The sequence below is a fragment of the Ornithorhynchus anatinus genome, chromosome X3 (assembly GCF_004115215.2).
Source record: "Ornithorhynchus anatinus isolate Pmale09 chromosome X3, mOrnAna1.pri.v4, whole genome shotgun sequence".
Taxonomy (NCBI): domain Eukaryota; kingdom Metazoa; phylum Chordata; class Mammalia; order Monotremata; family Ornithorhynchidae; genus Ornithorhynchus; species Ornithorhynchus anatinus.
Genome location: NC_041751.1, coordinates 11,888,754 through 11,908,577, shown reverse-complemented (window position 1 = coordinate 11,908,577; position 19,824 = coordinate 11,888,754). Strand labels below are relative to the sequence as shown.

The 19,824-nt window shown below is 40.1% G+C and overlaps 1 protein-coding gene across 4 annotated transcripts in view; it reads right to left on the bottom strand.

Moving 5' to 3' along the window:
* Positions 1 to 19,824, bottom strand: part of FBXL7 (F-box and leucine rich repeat protein 7) — a 471,040-nt gene that overhangs the window by 172,384 nt on the left and 278,832 nt on the right. For all 4 annotated transcript variants that reach the window (XM_029053850.2, XM_029053852.2, XM_029053851.2 and 1 more), the window contains one exon: positions 679 to 768. Coding sequence is in view for 1 of the 4 variants with exons in the window: in XM_029053849.2 (XP_028909682.1) it covers positions 679 to 768 (90 nt within the window). In the remaining 3 variants the exon portion in view is untranslated. The remainder of the gene's footprint in view (positions 1 to 678; positions 769 to 19,824) is intronic.

The following is a 19,824-nucleotide window of genomic DNA, read 5'->3' as shown; positions in this document are numbered from 1 at the left end:
TTCCCAGAATAAACAGTCACTAGTTTGTGTTTATAGCTAAAGACAAACCAAGCCAAGTCACAGCAAATGGGTTGCAGAGACTGACCAACATCATCATAAGGTGCTTCCCTTACCAGTCAAGCAAGTAACAAGCCAAAAAATTCTCCAACATAGGGAAGATGGTGACCTGGGGCCATGGCAACAAAGAACTAGTGTCTTTTATAGCGATACTACGCGACGTGCTCTCATCCCTGCAGCCCCACACTCAGATTTTTCACTTTCATCCCCTCGGTAAAATGACAATCAAGCAACTCCTCTCTTTACCCCTGAGAACATCACTGGATCTCTCAGGGGAGATTCATGGGCTCAGTCTTGGTGGTAGTCCCAGGGCTAATTCTTATGTGTTGTCCTAGATTTTAAATCTCTTTGTGTTCAGAAAAGAAAGATAAAGGTACATAATGTGGTATAATCAGTTCCCTGAAAATCCCAGTCATTGTCTTGGAAACAAAGATGCAAAAACTAGTTTGCACACAGTGGCAGCAATCTCCCCAAAAAGGAATTTGGAAGAACCCCTCAATTTCTCTCTTTTAAGACTCTCACACACTTAACAGACTTAAGCTCCACAGATTGTTTTCTCCTTCCCAAAATAGCCATTGCTGGGAAAAGGGGAACCAACGATAATGAAGACCATATGCCTACCTTCACTGGTAGCTGCATTCTTCTGCGCTTTGGTCGGTGTGTGATCTGTACTTGAACTCACGTCGGATGAGATGCTTGAGCTGCCTTTGCCTAGGAGACATGAAACAAGGAGAGATCACTGAGCAGCTGTTATTCAGAAGGCCTACGTCCCGGAACAGAGCACCACACTGCCTCTCCATCTGGCTAGAAGAAGCATAGACAATCAGAGGTTCACAGATGAATCAATGGCATTTATTTAGCACTTTCTTTGTGCAGAATACTTAACTAAGCACTTCAGAGAGAAAAAGTTGGTAGACAAGCTCGCTGTCTTCAAGGAGTGTATGGTCTAATGGGTGACACGTATCGTTTTGTATGACATGGTGGCTGTGCTCTGGAAGAACCTCATGTATTGGGGATATATCACCCTTAGCAACTGTGAATGATGATTTAAAGGGTAGATGATTTGAAGATCCTATCATGGCCTAATTTTTTCTATGACCATCCTAGCAGAATATTTTACACCTCTGCCACCCAAATATTGCAAAGTTGCAAAAACACTAAAAAGTACAAAGTATTTTAGGGGTTAAAATAATCAGACCGAGGACAGAGCCTGGGAAGAGTAGCACTATTGTGCCTCAAAAGACTCCTTGCACACATGCAAAACCATTTATTCCTTCACTGAATCCACTTGCACCAACTTGTGGACTGCACCATACTGAGAACTGCTTCGTGTTGTGGGAAGAATGTTCCCTAATATTTACATCATGTTCTAGCCATATCAGGTCATGAAAACATGTTGTCTGGTAGGACTGGATGTACCACAAAGGCCAGCCAATGCAGAAAATTAGCCAGCTTCATAGGAAACACACATGCTCATGCCACTACATAGTCATTCTTCCTCTTGAGATTTTTTAAAGTGGAGAGTTTACCAAAGGAAATTAGGTAATCGAGCAATATAGCATATCTGTATAAAGAAGCAACACTAACCAAAATAAGTGATGAAGGCCCTTTAACAGAGGGAAAGTCCTCCAGCAAATTGAATTCTTATTCAAATAGCAGAATAAGATTTATTCATTGCCTGAAGTGTGGAAAAAATCTGTTTTCCCTCTATTAAGATAACAGCACTTTTGTGACATTACTACCATTCTGACTCATTATTATCATAGCCGATGGTAACTAGAAGGGGGAAAACAACAATTAGGTCATCTAATCTATCACACTGCCAGTTACGAAATATTGCCTCCATTAGTAGTATGTTTTTTTTCATGCTATTTTAAATAGCAAGACTTCCAGCATATATTCTCTGAAAGACTAATCTGCAATTATAACAAGGCTATTACTTCACATTTTAACTACCCATAATAGCAGGTACCAAGTTTTCGACCTCCTCTGACTGAAATATTTAGCAATTTGCTAAACAGTCAATGAACATCATCCCGACATTCAATGCATAAATTATCATGTTCTGCATGGTACTTCTCCAATAAGAGCAGTGGTAGAATTTTAACGTCAAATGCTTAGCACATATGAAGTCGACTAAATATTTCACAGCCACTGAATGCTAATCAAGTTGTGGTCACAAAAGTATTTTATTTCCTTTTGACTAGAGGCTTTGCGGGACTTTGTTCATTTGGACAGTTACTCCACAGAACAGTGAATCTAAATGTGTGTCCTTTCAAGTAGCAGAAAAAAGGTTGAGTTTAAAGACAAATCTTTCAAAGTAGATATGGCATTTTCTTCTCCAATGGCTAAAGCAACTGAAAATTCAAGCCAGTGGATTATATCACCTAATAAGCAGTAAAACAGCTGCTGGTTTCTTCCCCATTATCCATCGCCAATACCTCAAAGTGACACAGGGCTTTGAAAATGAGCACTCTTCACTGCTGACTTTCCCTCACACACCAACCTTCCCTCCCTCTGAGCCAACCAGGATTGTACACTAAATATGGTCTCCAATCTCATTAGCATCCCAGGAGTTTCATGCTTAATTACACAATTGTGCAACTGAGACCCTCTCTTCCTAAACTCAGGATGACCCTGGTATGAAAATAGCTAGGGGTGGGGATTAGGGATTGGATGAGGAGGAGAGTTTAAGAAGAACTAGCAAAAGTGAAATGAGGAAGGATGGGGAGACAAGAAGTTCCAAAAATGAGATGCTAAGGCAAAAGAAGAAAGGTCTGTCAAATACACAATAGAAGACGTACATACATATGCCATTACTGGATTAGGCTAATTTGATATTTAGATGAGCATTCTGTCTCTGACAATGGCAACAGTATACTCGATAGATGGTTGTCATCCATGACATCCATCCAGTAGTCATTATGATTAATTGGCCATTAATTTATCCCAGCCTCTCTTGAACCCACTGTCACTTTAGCCTGAACAATTTCCTGTGATAATAGATTCCATCTTTATAGCAGCCACTCAAAGAAGAAGAGATAAGTATAATGCAAAGGAAAGGACAGAAGAGTCAAGAGCTCTTTGGTTAGTGCCATTAATTAATTCCATGAAAATATAGTGTTCAGAAAAAGTGCTAAATATGTATATCTTCCCCAAGGATCAATACTAAGAGCATTAATTTCCCAAGATCCAAAAAAGGGATGAAAACTATATTGCAATAAAGTGAGAAATATGTACCAATATTAAGATATTTTAAATTAGGCTCCTTTTATGTGTATGCATATAAATGTGTACTTTAAAAAATATTATCTTTTAGGTCCTATTTAGCAAAAGACACTTGTATTATTACCACACTAAAGAGCTTTCATTAATCTAATACCAAGTAGATAATGAATATCTGTTTAAATGAGATTTTCATCCTTTCTCACAAGTTAAAGTACTTCAAAGTTTCAGGTGGTAGAAGCAATGGAGGATGAAAGGAAGGAGGTATTTGAGCCAAGATATACTTTGTATGAACAGCAAGACCAGAGGGTTATCATGAGGAGAGCACTGTAAGAATGTCAGCACTAAAATTCATAATTCTATTATTTTGTACCAACTTTGTGCAAAGCACTGAACTCAACTCCTACGAGCATATAACGGAGATAGTAGTTAATAATGTTGGTATTTGTTAAGCGCTTACTATGTGCCGAGCACTGTTCTAAGCGCTGGGGTAGACACAGGGGAATCTGGTTGTCCCACGTGGGGCTCACAGTCTTAATCCCCATTTTACAGATGAGGGAACTGAGGCACCGAGAAGTGAAGTGACTTGCCCAAAGTCACATAGCTGACAAGTGGCCGAGCTGGGATTTGAACCCGTGACCTCTGACTCCAAAGCCCGTGCTCTTTCCACTGAGCCACGCTGCTTCTCAAGGAGCTTACAAACTAATAAAGGAGACACACTAAAATAATTTACAAGTAGGAGAATAAGGAAAAAGGGGATAAGTACCTGAGTTAGTGCTTAAGTAATAAGGTGAGATGTGTACATGAGTTGTCGATAAGCTGAGAATACATAGAGCTCATGTGGTGCAGAAGTGCTGAAATGGCCATAAAAGGGAACTATAGCAAGGGGTTCCTTGCAGTAGAACAAAAGGAAGGCAGGCAGAGGAGAGGGCAATTTTATTATCAATCTGTTCAAATCTGGCAAAAAGGAATGGAAAAGCAAAGAAATCAAAACTCAGCATATCCCATGTCTATTCACACTAAATATTTTTATCACAGAACTTGAAGTGAAATGCAGAAAAATTAGATTACTCTTTAAAGAAAACATTTTGCATTATTAGCATGGAAAGCTAGCTGACACCACATTTCTTTTTTGTCATTTGAGTAAACCTAAAATCACAGGAATGTTAGTAAGGAACTTTTCTGGTCTGCTATTTCAATCACACATTCCTTGGGGTTCTGTGTTATGGTATGCCTGGTTTTCATAATGTTTGATGCAAAAAGAGGTCTGTTCTTTAAAAGGTGCCACCAGAGAAGGAGAGTTTAAGTTTAATAGTATCTCCCAGTTGGCTATGCAAAGCTACACCACTCCTCAGGGCCAGCCCTGCCCTTGCCCCCATGTTCCTAGATCTGATTGGAGAATTCAAATATAGGAAGTCTTTTTTTCATTTGTTTTCTTGATAGAAATAGGAAAGATGGCAGGAATAAAGCAACCTAATTATTTTAAATGAATGAAATCTAGGACATTTGAGTTCCAACAAATGATGAGTAAATGGAGACTTATTGCTTACAACTTTGAATGTTTTTGCAGGACCAAACCCATCACACTAACTGCAATCATATCTATGACTGCCAAAGGAAGACTTTCAAAAAATACATAGAGAAAACAGGGTTTGGGAGAGGAGACTGAACTAGACTTTTTGTCTCCTTTGCTCTCCTAATTCTTGATTTTATGGAAGCTGGGCCCTGTACCAGGTCAAGACCACTGCAGATGTTCAACAAATTTTAAGCAGCAAATCAGACAGAACTGTGCGCTCTCTTGGTTCCGGAAATAGTAGCTTTCACTTCCCAATTTAATTCCTTGTTCTTCTACAGACATTAACTTCTTTTTTGTTAGGTTATCTTTCTTCAATCCATCAATGGTATTTATTGAGCACTTACTGTGTGCGGAGAATTGTACGAGGCATTTGGGAGAGTACAGTACAACAGAGTTGGTAGACATGTTCCTGCCTATGAGGCTACAACCTACAATTGCTTAAAGCCTAGAGGAGCTTAAACCAAAATTTCAAAGAATGATTTATATTGAACATTTCTGCATGGCCTTTAGTTTTCCAGATATAGGACTTGTAGTATATCAAAGGTATAAATTTCCATGTAGTGGTGAGGGCCATAACTTTAAGCATCCCTAGTGTTTTCATACCACAGTGCTAAAATGCACCTGTATGCTACTTATCACAAATAGCCACTTACATTTACCTGAATAAGAGTCATTTTGGGTCAGGGAAAAGAAGAATTGCATCAAGTGAGTTTCTATGTTACACCCCTAAAATATCAGCGGTCACTGTTGTTGAAGCAAACACAATGCAAACCAGCATATGTCCTTTGTATAATAAAAGAGTTGAGGCAACTCAGTAGAGATACTGAGACAGGACCAGCCACTTTGGACACCCCAACCACAGGGCAGACCTTTAGGCAATTCCAAAAGAGTTAACCCAGATGTCAGCTGGCAGGAAGACAGATGTGGATGCTCCTGACAGATGGCCTTTCACAGCCGGGATCCTGACTGAAAAGTGATGACAGCTTCCCATCCATGGACTGGACAAAGAACATGGTTCCCTTGCATGAGAAGAATTTCTGTTTACAAATGTAATTCACTATGGATTGTTGTCTTTCCCACCAAGACTGGGGGAAAAAAAGACCCAAAGAGCTTTTTAACTATTTTGTCCCTTTGTCTTTCAAACAAGCTTTTAAGATTAGACACTTGGAAAAGTCACCCAAACTGCCTCCAGCATAACCTAGTGGATAGATCATGGGCCTGGGAGTCAGGAGAACCTGGGTTCTAATCCCAGCTCCCCCACCTGTTTGTTGTGTGACCTTGGGCAAGTCACTTAACTTCTCTGTGCTTCAGTTATCCCATCTGTTAAATGGGAGTTACGACTGTGAGCCCCATGTGGGACAGGGACACTCACCAACCCGATTTGCATCCATCCCAGCACTTAGTATAGTGCCTGGCAAATAGTAAGCACTTAACAAATACCACAAAATAATAATAATAAATGAAGGTTAGGAATGGGAGGAGGTTAGCGTTGGACACAAAGCTGTTCTGACAATTAGAATTCATCTATTCAATTACCAAAACATAGAATGCAAACACAATCCTCTTTTTGTGCTAGCAGTTTTTTGTTTGTTTATTTGTTTAACATCGCCATTCTGGGCTTTCCTGATCGGCTTTCTACACTTTCTCAGCACTCATACTGGATGACTAATTGGAATCTTCTTATCCATCTTAGCAGCCAGACCATCTGCCAGTGGCCTTATGGTCCATCTATCTGAGCAACTGAGGTGACTAAGGATAATGACTTTAAAGGTAGTGGGGTTCATCCCCTTCCTTCACCCATTTTAGAATTCTGAGGAAGCTAGACCTACTTCTTCAGGTTTCCAAGTTTTTTTGGGAGAATTCAATTTTACTTTTCCCTTACCATTCCAAATACAATTTTTTTTTTTACAAAATTGAAGTCTCATCTTTTCTATTTCAAGTGTTTTTATTCTAACAGTACAATAATGATAACTATAATTATGGTTCTTGTCAAGTGTTTACTGTATGCCAAGCACTGGGATAGATACAAGTCAATCAGGTTGGACACAGTCCCTGTCCCACATGGGGCTCACACTTTGTGACAAACTGTTAGCTTCAATCAGTCAATAGTATTTATTGAGAGGTCACTATGTGCAGAGCACTGTACTAAATACTTGGGAGAGTACAGTGCAACAGAGTTCATAGACACTGGCTTGGAACTTCCTCCACCTTCATGTACCACAGACCACCACTCTCCCAAACTTCAAAACCTTATTAAAGTCATATTTCCAAGAGGCCTTTCCCAATTAAGCCATTTCCCCCCTACTTACTCTTACTTCTGCACTGCCTATGGACTTGGTTGGATATGTACCCTTTAAACACTTGATATCTGCCCCACCCTACACCCACAGCAATTACGTATATAGCCATAATTATCACTTACATACATAGCCATAATTATTTATTTTGTCTGCCTCCCCTTTTAGACTGTGAGCTCATCATGGGCAGCGAACATGTCTACAAACTCAATGATCTATGGTATCAATCAATCATATTTATTGAGCACTTACTATGTGCAGAGCAATAAGTGTTTGGGAGAGTACAATGTAACAGAGATGGTAGACACACTGTGTGCCCACAACGAGCTCTCCAAAATGTGCAGTACAGTTTACTGCACACAGTAAAAGTTCAATGAATACATTGATTGATTGATTTCCTTGAGGGAGACTGATGTCAAAACCAAAGGAAGAAGGCTTTATTTTAATGTGTCTTCCCCTCAAGGTGATAAACTCCTTAGGGGAAGGGAATATATCTACCAACCCTGTTTATTTTGTACTCTCTCAAACAGTTAGTAGAGTGCTCTACACAAAGCTCTCAGTATGATTTCTTTATTAATTCCCAAGTTGAAAAATTGGATTAACCTCACAGACCTCAATGTTAAAACAATCCTTAGATTGTGAGTCCTTCAGGAGGGACAGGGACCAGGTCTGATATGATGTCATTGTATCTATTTCAATCTTTGGCACAGAGTAATGCTTAACAAATATCATTGCTATTATTATTATCATCAAACTGTTTTGGTGGAAAATGATTGCCCTTTATCAATTTTCACAGAAATATTGAACTGAGCTACTTTGTCCTGTCCCTTTGGGAACTGCACAGGTGAAAGCAGCCAGATTGAAATTTCTTCACATTAAAGTCAATCATTTTTCCTAGATATCTCAGTAGTTGGTCTGAATAGAAAATGAGGCAATTTACTTACCATCCTAATATTGTCGACAGGCTTATTAGTCTGTTGTTTGGAAATTAGTTGCCTCAGCCCTACTACTATTACTTTTCTAGCTGCTCTACCCATTTCAGATCAAAGGTATCAAGGAGCCTGCATTCAAGAAGCCATTCGCTTTGTTCCTGTTCAATACTTCAAGGTCCAGTTTGCTCAGCATCTGAAGCTATCCCAAGGGTCATTTCACTGCCTTCAGTAGTTCTCATTCCCAACCCAGTCTTTTATCCTCAGTTGTCACACCTTCCTTGAAAAGAGGACTTTATTAATGATCTCTCAGAGCACTATCCTCATTTGGCATTCCTTTCTCAAAGAGTAGGGGCTATATCTTTCATTCTCCTCTGCTCATGCATATGTATTCCTCCTGTTTCTCTTGCCTGAAATACATTTGTTGTAACTGGCTCTTGACTCTATGCTAAATATAAAATACAAAAAAAAAAAAGAAAAAAAGGCTTCTCTGGAGGAGAGTTAAGCCAGGAACGTTGTGTTCCATCTTTACAATGAAATGCAGATTTCCCATTAAGAGGCAAATACTAATTTTAAAAGGTTGAATAGAATGGTATTTAAAACAAAATTACAGCTGCTTAAACTTAAGGGCATTGTCAAAAGTCCAACATGAGAATGTTCTGTAGGCCTATTACATTTTTGTTCAATGGTAACTTCATTCTCTTGCAACGCCTGCCTTTCAGGATTTGGTTCTGTGATTGTCAAGCAAGTGCCAACACCTCTAATGGGTTATAAAACTGTCTCCCTTACTTAAATTATTTACTTCAGTTGTATTATTGCCAGTCAAAATAACTCAAGACATTTTCAGTGAACGATTCTGCAGGAAATGTTGGCGTCGGACTCAGCTCTTTTCTTCCTTGCTGCAAACTGGCACCATTATCCCAGCCTTTATATAGCCCTAGCCTGTCTCTTCTTTTAAGCCAACTGCATGGTGGGCAGGGTTCATCTCTGCTGGCTTTCAGGTGGGGACTCCAGGCCAACTCCTCCATGGCCTGATTACTGCCCAGCCAGAGTCTGAGCTCAGTCAGAGCTTTCCTGCTTTCACCCCAGCCTCAATCTTGGCACCAGGTCACGGCCCTTTCCACTCAAATCTCCATGTCCTCTTTGGTGGCACCACTGCTGCTGCTGCTATTTGATCAAACCACAGTATTTCCCAATCACCTCCTGAGCACACAGCATTCTACCAAGTGCTGGATAAAGTGCAGGAGAAGTAAAGACCGTAGCGTCTGCCCTTGAGGAGCTCAGTTGACTTTTGATTACCAGCCACTAATCAGAGCATGAGGTGTCAGGGATACCTGCATCAGTACCCTTTATTCTTTTTTTAATTAAAGATGATAGGCATTTTCGCACTGACCCTGTAGACTGTTATAACCTTGCCAGCTTTATTGGCACCAACCATTAATGGTAGTATGGAAAGCTGAGGATTGGAAACAAGAACTTTGAAAACTCCCTGAGTAAACACAGCACGACTCTCTTCCCCATAAATAAAATCTGATTCGATATATGAATATTTAGTGGCCTAGTGGAGAGAGTCTGGGCCTGGGAGTCAGAAGGATCTCGGTTCCAATCCCAGTTCTGCCAATTGTCTTCTGGGTGACCTTGGACAAATCACTTCAGTTTTCTGTGCTTCAGTTACCTCATCCATAAAATAGAGATTAAGACTGTGAGCCCCATGCAGGACAGGGACTGTGTCTTAATCTCTATTTAAGCACAGTACAATGCCTGGTGCATGGGAAGTACTTAGCAAATATCATTAAAAAACTGTATTTACTGAGCATTTACTGCGTGCAGAGCACTGTACTAAGAGCTTATTTCTGAATATTTTTCTCATGAGAGCTACAGATTAAAAATTGCTCACCTGAGTAAAACGCATACATTCATTTTGGCCTAAATATCCTAAGATTTTCCAGTCACAGAGAAATATTTTTAGCTTGGACCCCAGAGAATGAAATAGATAACATATTGAGTTTACATCCTCTAAGCAGTAGACTTCAGCAACCATCGAGTCTCTCAGTTGCCCAAATCTCATCTCATCATCTTGCCTAAAAAATTACTGTTCCTGAGTATGCTTTTACAGTTCCTTTCATTATAAGTGCTCTTTTCATTACCTAGACTGTGAAATGGTTAAGGTGGGAGAGAGATAAAGACCTGGCATGAAGGAAAGAAGATACATTAGGGAGAATAAATCTTGTCCAGGCATTTGAGTAGTTCCTTAATGCAGTAACATAGCAGCAGATCTTTTCCATCTTTTGTAAAAAATGAGCTTTGCTATTTTGCCAAAGGAGATTAAATTCTATAGGGATGGCTACGTTCCAGCCTCACACTGTTTGTTCTTTGGAGACTGCTTCTTGCTTAATTAATGTAAATTCCTTCTAATCATTTTTTCCTGCCTGTCTACCATTACACACCAAGCATAATGGTAATTATCAGAAGGCTAGTGAAAGGTTTAGACCATCTGCCTGCCTAAAATGGACAAGTAGGACTAAGAGGGTGAGTGAGAAGAAATGAGGGAGGAGACAAGAAAAAAAGGAGTAAATGAGAAAAAGAGAAAAGGGTTAAAAGAGAAGAAAAGAAAGAGAAAGCTAGGGGTAATGAGTCAGGGGTTCTGGAGGCTGAAGCTGCATTAAAACTCCAGATATGTGAATTCGGGCTTCTGGCTGCCCCTGACAGATACAGACTCAAGAGGCAGAAGATTGCAGGGGGAAATTTATATTAATAGTATCCATATTAATGTCTGTCTCTCCCTCAAACTGTAAGCTCATTGTGGGCAGGGAATGTGTCTACCAACGCTTGTTATATTCTACTCACTCAAGTGCTTACTGCAGTACTCTGCACACTGTAAGCGCTCAACAAATATGATGGATGGATTGATTGGCACTGAAAACCCCCAAGCCCAAACTCACGAAGTGGCCCTAGCCTCCCTCTCCTATATCTTTTCTTTGCCAAAACTCCCTTATTTGTAGATGCACACATAAAAAACATCCTATACAAATAATCTGATTCAAAACTGTTATGTATTGACACTGCCATTTGATCATTTATAGTCACTGTTTTTATCACTGTTTTGTAATGTATTCCTATCATCTGAATCACTTTTTGGATCTTCAGAAAGCCATAATGTAGTTTACATTATTTTTTATGGGAAACTCCACTTTCTGTGGCATTGTTTGGCTTCACGTTATTTTCGATGAACCAATTCAGAGCTACGTATTCTGAGTGACTTTCAAAAAGTTTAGCAAAGAGAGTTTTTGCAGCTATAGTCAACATCAAGTAGTTCAATACTGAGATTGAGAGCTGGCAGGTAGATCAAAAGGAGACTAAAGAAGTGGTTCCCGTACCAGGGGTTTGGGAATGGAGGGTGGAGGGGAGAAAAGCCCAGAGTCTACCTCAGAGGAATGAAGAGTATAAACACAATTCCAAAGATAAATGTGAGTTTGTTGCTCTCAGCCCAAGATTTGAACAAGCGCATATTCACCATGTTTATTTAATCAATCAATCGATGGTATTTATTCAATGCTTAGCGTGTGCAGAGCACTGTTTTCAAATCTTTTGCCAAATTCTTGATCCTTGTGACCTCTCACCATAAATCTTCCCTTTGAAAGGTGTCTGCTGCCAAAGGGGAAAGCAAAGGTGAGATGCCCTTGAAACCTTGCATGTATCAGACCTTATTTTATGGACAGCAAAAGGCACAGGAGTCCTTTCATGGACCTGTGATAGAAGGGAGTATATCAGTGTTTCCATAAATATTATTCTGGCTGAAAATGAACGTACTGCCATCGACAGCAAAGACAAACCCTAAAAGGTCTCAGGAGAAAGGAAACAGAGGATGTACAGAAGCAAATTTTATAGACAGAAAGTGAATCCCAGGAAAAGTGACAGAGAATATTATGCTTAAATGATAAAGAAAAGCAACTTGAAGGCTTTTCTTGGAGGTGAGTTTTATGCCATGTCGCTTCTCAGAAACTCTCTTTGGCTGTTCCTTCATCAACCTCACAGAAGCCAAGGTCTTGTTTCCCCTTTGAAAACAGCAGCTTATTTTTGTAGCAAGACAAATTAGAACCCAGGTCCTCTGACTCCCAGGCCCATTTTTTTTTCTACTAGGCCACACTTCTCCTGTTGTAATTCTTCTCCATAGCTGCCTCCTCACTATCTATGTCAAAAAGAATATCAGTGATTATGTGAGACAAAGTATTTTTCTTAAAACTTTTCAGTTTGGTTTTTCATCCCAGTTCAATGAAAAGGCAGTAACCCACAACTCTTACGAATTGACTCAATATGTGTCCTGAATCCTTGACCTGAACAGGAGAGAACTAGCCAAGATGAAGCTCCATCCAGGCCAGGCAGGAAGGTGCCAACTTGTTTCTGAGAAGGTCAGAGTGAGAGAGTGTGGTCAGGGTGTGGGAGAGAAGAGATGAAAGAACACATAAGGGAGCAAGATGGTTAGCAAGCTTTTGCCATCTGGATTTCAATATGGCTAATTAACTTTCAATCAGTCAGATCTCATTAAAAGTATCTAAAATTTCAGATGTTTTGTTAGGACACTAGTCATATAAGTGAAGGGATTTAACTACCTACACTTGAATGCTTTCCAGAGACAACAAGAGTCCTAATTACATAGCATACTCCTAGAATTACTATTTATTTTTAATTGGATATGCATATTTTACATGTCAACCCATTCAACTGCCTCCACTCTCATATTTTCATTGTCCAGTGTGTAAAGAGAGGCTTAACTGTATTTGAAAGATCAGTTGGATCTTAGAAAGGCCCAGTGAGAGGTCATCCCATGGTCTAAGGAGAAATCTGGATGGTGAGCAATTAAGCATCCTTAAATGGCCCCATTAGATTGTAAACTCCTTGTGAGCAGGGAACCTAGATTTGGCTGCTTTTGTGTCTTCCAACTACACAGTATAGCTCTCTGCACTCATCAGGTGCTCAATTCCAATATTACTTTACTTGTCCCTTCACACCCACCACTTTGTCTCGTTCCTCCCTTATTGCCTTCATTAATCCTCTCACATTTTGGGGGATGCAATTTCCTCCATAATGCCCTACTCTAGGGCCTGGACAACTTCCATGCCTTAATTGGGAAGACACTCCTACCTCTGCCTCTAGGATGGACTGCATAGTCACTCTTTCCACCAGAATGAACACAAAGGGATGTACTAGGGCAGAAGAGTGGCAGGTCCTGGTTTTGATGTGTATATGTGAGATGTGTATCAACTACTGTTTGGCCTCTTTTCTGTAGGTGTATCAAGTCATATAGAACCTCTAATCATCAATACCTCCTGTGCACCTACTGTGGGGTAGAGCACTGTTAGAGATGCTTAGGCACGGTCAATAGAGGTAGAAGTTACAGTTCCTAACCTCAAGAAACTTACAAACCAATGTGGATGAGACAGTCAAACACAGATTGTGTATCAACAATGGGGGCAAGAGGGAATACTTAGACACAACTAGGAACAAAAAAAGCAAGCAAAAAATGAATAAATAAATAAGTGAAATAAACCAGATTAGCTAACAGTGGCTGTTGAGATGATGTGGCATGGTAGGTTATAGACTTACAAAAAAAAATAAGCACAGTGAATGAAAAATTGAAATCATCAGGATAATCATGTTTCAAAATCTTCCTGGCCAAAGAACTGGAGTTCCACAAGCAAGTCTGGTACTCCTTCACTGGCTCTTGTAAATGCTCTGCCTTGGGTGCAGGGCTGTAAGGTTTCATGGTGGTGATTTCTATGCAACCTCATGAATAGATAGATATGAGAAATCTTATCCTGAGACAGTTTCTAATATGCCCAAGGAAAGTGGGAGGAAAGTTGGGACACCTGGGTTCAGGTCCCAGCTCCTCCACCTATCACCCTGTATGACTATGGACATGCCAATTCATTTCTCAGGGCCCCAATGGCCTCATTTGTAAAATGGTGATAAAATACCCATTCTCTCTCTCTCTCTCTCTCTCAGACTATGAGGCTCATGAGGGACAGGAACTGCATCTGCTCTGATTTTCTCATATTTATCCCAGTGCTTGGACTGTGCTTGGCACCTAGTAAGTGCTTAACATACACCAAAGCTAAATGGAAATCATGGGCCAGACTTCCTAAGGGAAAGTCCAGGATACTTTCTGTAATCCTTCATGGATGCTACAATGCTTATTTATTCTGCACACAAGTAGCCAACCCTGACCTTCCATCCTTGAAAAGACAATTTTCAACTGAGTTTCAACCAAATCCATACTCATTTGTGCTAAACCAGATGGAAGACAGGAGATTGGAACATCTGCAATCAACATCTGGGTCTCATTCACACATCGTCACTTAGGAGGCCAGTCAAGATGATCAGCTTGGTGATTGGTCACGCAGCAGCTTGGGAAAGCTCACGAAGATGGCAGGCACATGCCACGTGCCAGTCCTCCTGTATAGCCAGAAAGTACTAACCTATTGATGGTTTTTCAGCCTCTTCACTGCCCACTCTCTATTCCATACCATTATTAATAAAAAGAAGAAACCCAACCCAGTTACACTATGCATCCACATGAAGTGGTTTGGGTGTTCACCTCTACTTTATGAACTGGGAAGCACTAGCAGTGGTAGGAGTGAAGACATATACTGAGCATCCAGTGGGTGCACCAATCAACCAATCAATGGTATTGATTGAGCACTTTTTGCAGAGCATTGCACTAGATTTGGCAAAAGGAATTAACTGTACTAAGCACTCTATCAAATCAGTCAATTGTATTTATTGAGCGCTTAATGTGTTCAGAGCACTAAAGTAAGCACTTGGGAGAGTATGATATAATAACAGATACGTTCCCTGCCCACATTGAGTTTACATTGTAGATGGGGAGAGAGATTAATATAAATAAAATTACAGGTATGTACATAAATTCTTTGGGGCTGGAGAGGGAGAAGAATAAAGGGAACAAGTCAGAGTGATGCAGAAGGGAGTTGAAGTTGAAGTTAAAGCATAACCGAAGCTGAGACGTGTTCCCTGCCCAAAGAGAATTTTCACTGGAGGGGTCTCAACAAGGGCAAACGAGTTATATTTGAGTAGCCTGAAGCCATGCCATAGTCTAGTATGCAGTTCTGGAGAAGAGTTCGGCTTCAGTTATATGGGCCAAACTCCCTGGGCTAGGACTCCACTTTTCCTGGTTCACTAAGCCTCTCCACAAGGTAATTCCAATGAAAATATCTCAGAGGTTGCTTATGAAATGATGTTTATAAACCCAGATGAACAGCTGCTTATTGGCCTTATATGGGAATATCATTGAGCAGCAGCAGTTTGTCAATGTTCAAAGAAATGGAGCATTGGTAACTTTGCGTCAAAATTATCAGAAAACAATTTTTGTAGTTCTCTCTTTTCTTAAAAATAAAAATGCAAAAGGTTTAACTTCAAATACTTTCAGGACTTGTCCGCAGTTTCCATGGGAACAAAAAATATTTATTGATATTACAGGCACATGCTATAACTAAAGTCATAAAAGTGGTCCACAGTAGAGAAAGTTTATATAACTAACAGATATGAACTTATTTTTTCCAAATAAAATGCTTTTCATCTGTGATGCTCAAACTACTTGGCCAAGAAAATAAAAAAATTAAAATTTGACTATAGATTTTTAAGAATTTTACTGTTTACTAACTATAATAATAATAAAAATAGTAAGTGAGGTATTTGTTAAGTGCTTACTGTGTGCCTTGTGGCTTAGTGGAAAAAGCCCGGGCTTGGGAGTCAGAGGTGGTGGGTTCTAATCCCGGCTCCGCCACTTGTCAGCTATGTGACTTTGGGCAAGTCACTTCACTTCTCTGTGCCTCAGTTCCCTCATCTGTAAAATGGGGATGAAGACTGTGAACCTGACATGGAGCAACCTGATTACCTTGTATCTACTCCAGCGCTTAGAACAGTGCTTGGCACATAGTAAACGCTTAACATATGCCAACATATTATTATTACTGTTAAAGTTCGGGGTAGATACAGATAATCAGATGGGATACAAACCCTGCCCCACCTCAGACTCACAGTCTAAGTAGGAGGGAGAACAAATATTGTTCCCCCACTATTTAGGTGATGAAACAGGCCCAGAGTAGTTAAGTGACTTGCCCAAGGTCATGCTGTAGGAAAATGGCAGAGCCAAGATTAAGACCCAAGGCCCCTGCTCTTTCCACAAAGGCCACAATGTGTTAAAGTTCATCTTTTAAACGTAACTGTCAGTTAAACAATCATACCATTCACTCAGCAATTTGCCAGCTCGTACTAACATATCTTGGTTATTTGAATTCAAGAGCAAGCTTGAATAATATACAATACACAACATTATGTTAGGTTTCAGTTCAGTGATCTCACTTTTGCCCCTGCTGGACAATGAGTTGAGCTGAAAAACTATCAATTACTGGTGGCTCAGTCTCAATCTGGCACCAGTGTTAGGCTGTCGAGAATCCCAGAATTTAGAGAGCTGGGAGGAGCCAAAAATATGTCTTCAGAAAAACGGAAATCACATGATTACCAGCTGCAAGGGACACAACCAAGGGTAAAGAATAAAGAGGGAGCAGGAAAGGATTGCTCACCAAATCACTCAAAAAGGAAAACAGTTCCAATTACTCCAAGGTTCCTTGCCTCTAAGTCCAATTTTCCTAGCTGGAGTCTCCTGAATGATAGAGTTAGCTCAAACACAGGTGAGGTTGACAGAGGCCCTTGTTCCCCCATTTGGGAAGTGTAAGGGAAAGGGAATGTGGGGACCATATGAAGAGTTTAGTAAAATGCTCCAAGGAAAGAAGGAAGGTTTAGGTTTTAAAGGAAAACAAGACAGATAGCGAAATAAGTAGAGCTATTTTAAGAATTACATACACATACACACACACATGAAACATAAGACTCCATCACTATAGTATGATTTAATGGCCAAGGGCTTCATATTGAAGAGAGAAAGAAAATGAAATGGGGTGAGTGTTTTCCCTTTCCCACTGAAAATTTGGTCAGCAACAAACAGGCCATTTAAATCACCAACTCAGACATGAGTCAAAAAGAAACTTCTGCCAAAAAAAAATTCTGAGGCACCCTATAATTGAAAGCCTAAGCCCATTTCTCATTCCTAGCTCCATCTCCAACTATTTCTACTGCCTCCATTGATTTGATGTGGACAGTATGAATGTCTAGTGCTCAACCAAGGATAGAAACTTAGCCCCCAAGATTTGACTTGGGATATGGAAAGCTCATTTTAGTAGTTCTTAGAAGTCATACTTTACTCTCTCACAACTTGAATTAAAACCTGTGGCCAAAACCAAAGATGTAATTGCAATGATAAGGTACTTCTTTCTATTGATTCCCTTCTACTAACTTCCCACATTGGTGCTTAATTTCAATTTGAGGCTTGTTCCTAATCTTTTTTTTATATCCGCAAATACATGAAAACAGAGCAGCATCTATTGAGTGAGGAATAAGTGCAGATCATGTAAATTAGGAAATAAAAGACCCTGGTACTCCCTAAAGGAGTTTATAGTCTAATAGATGACAATTGCCAGCAGTTGAATCAGTTCCTCCTTACAGGTTCTTAGACTCTTGTGCACAGACTTGCCATATTCTGAAATATGACTTCTTGCACCTTAGCATAGTACATTAGTTGTCAGTTTACCATAGCACCAGCATATTATAATCTGCATGACATCCCTTCAGAAATGTTGTGGGGTTTTTTTCTGGAAAGGAGTAATAGTGGACTACATTCTGAGACTGTGTAGTTACTTTTGTGCAGTTTATAGCCCGAGAGAGGAACTCAGGGTTCTACAATCATCCTGGTTGGCCAGGATGATTTGCAAGTAAGTCACTGGCAACAGAGTCTGGATTACAAAAGGAAAACTCATTTCCATTACTGCTTAGAGTGAAAATGTGCCCATATGAGAAGTCTCCTTCTGTTCGGGATATGAATAGAATAGTTTAAAATCTAGCACTGAATTTTGCCTCATGTGTAGATAGATGAAGCATATTAAAAAATACCATTATTTTTCCTCGTATTGATTTCCGTCCTTTTAGACGGAGGAAGTAGCATCCTCTTCAATTTCAAACCCAAGAAAGTTAGATATGCATGTGAAACCCAAAAGAATAACTGTGATAAACTGAAAAGGTTCTTTGGAACTCTTAGAAACATGTTCTACCACCAGTTGTTTGCATAAACCATTAGCTGATCCAAAAGAATCTCATTTACCAACTTTCAAGTATAAATCTCTCAACTTGGGAGTTTTTCCCTCACTTTGTTTTGGAGTCATTTTAGAACACCTGTGTTTTTCATAGCTTCTTCTGGGACACAAATTAGGTGACCACAGAGAAACTGTTATTATGGTATTTCCTCCTTTGCTGAAATGTTGAAGTATTATTGGCTATCTCCACCGATCTCTTGTCCTAAACATCTCTGTGGGAGGCAAGAGAAAATAACCCCATGAGACTGCCAGGAAAAAGAAAATTGGATAATTCAGTCACACACACACATATCCAGTTTGCACATTTCTAAGCTTGTAGACAAAATGTTGGGGAGAGGTAAGCAATTATCTAGCTAATATGTTGAACGTTGAAAGCTTGTGGAGACGATTCAGGCCAAAAATAACACCCTTCCTCCATAGCAGCCTGTTTTTACTTTCTTATCTGGATAATTCCTCATTTCTCTATTTCACTTTGCCTCAGTGAACCCAGACAAGTGGTAGGTGACCATCAGGAGATTGCAGTTTTGCAGAATTATTTCTTCAGTGGAAAGTTCCACTTGAGCTATGCTAGTCCCCGGGTCTGGGTCAGACATGAGAATGCAAAATCCTTCTTGGAAAGAGAAGGTGCAAATTCTGTCTCTGAGCCCATCCCAGAATCACAGATGCCACTACATCAGCTCTGTCACTCTCCCTTTCTGCCCCCCATCCACCTGCTGTCCCAAGAGTCCTAGCTTAACCTCAAAGTCCAGGAAGGCTTGCAGGAGGATGCCAAAGGGTGAACCAAGCTGATAATCCCCTTCAGCATCAGCTATCACTCTTGTTCTTGGGCCAGTCAGGACACACACATAAGAAAGCTACACCTGAGATCTGCTGCCTTTCATCCATAAGATCCCATCCTGCCCCCCGCCCCCAGCATTCTAGAGGTGAATTGGACAAAATCAAAACAAAAACCACCACTTCAATAAGGCAGGATCCCATTTGTTAAGTAGCCAAGTGAATCTACTATTTGAGGTGAAGTGCTTTTTCTTGATGTGAAGTAGAGTGTGCTTGGAAAAGTCTATTTTAAGGTACAGCTATTATGACTCCTTAAGTGCTGGAGAGAATTTACCTGACTGATCATAGAGGCTTACGATCTAGTTGAAGAAAACAAAGAGAAACAAATGTGTATGGCGTGATGAATGAACAGGACCAAAAAAAAGGAACTTAAAAAAAAATTCATATGTTTTTTTCATTTTTGGCAAGTCAATCAATCAGCCAATCCATCAGTAGACTGCACTGAAGGACTGTGTTGAATATGGTAGAAGAACTGAAATGCTCACATCTACACATCAATCCAATAGAACACCTACTGAGTGCAAATCTCTGTATATGAAGCACTTGAGAGAATGTGGCATAGTGGAAAGAGTTTGGAACTGGGAGTCAGGAGACCCAGGTCCTAGCCTCAGCTCTACCTCTTGTCTACTGCTTGATCCTAGGCAAACCTCTTAACTTTTCTGGACCTCAGTTTCCTCATTTGT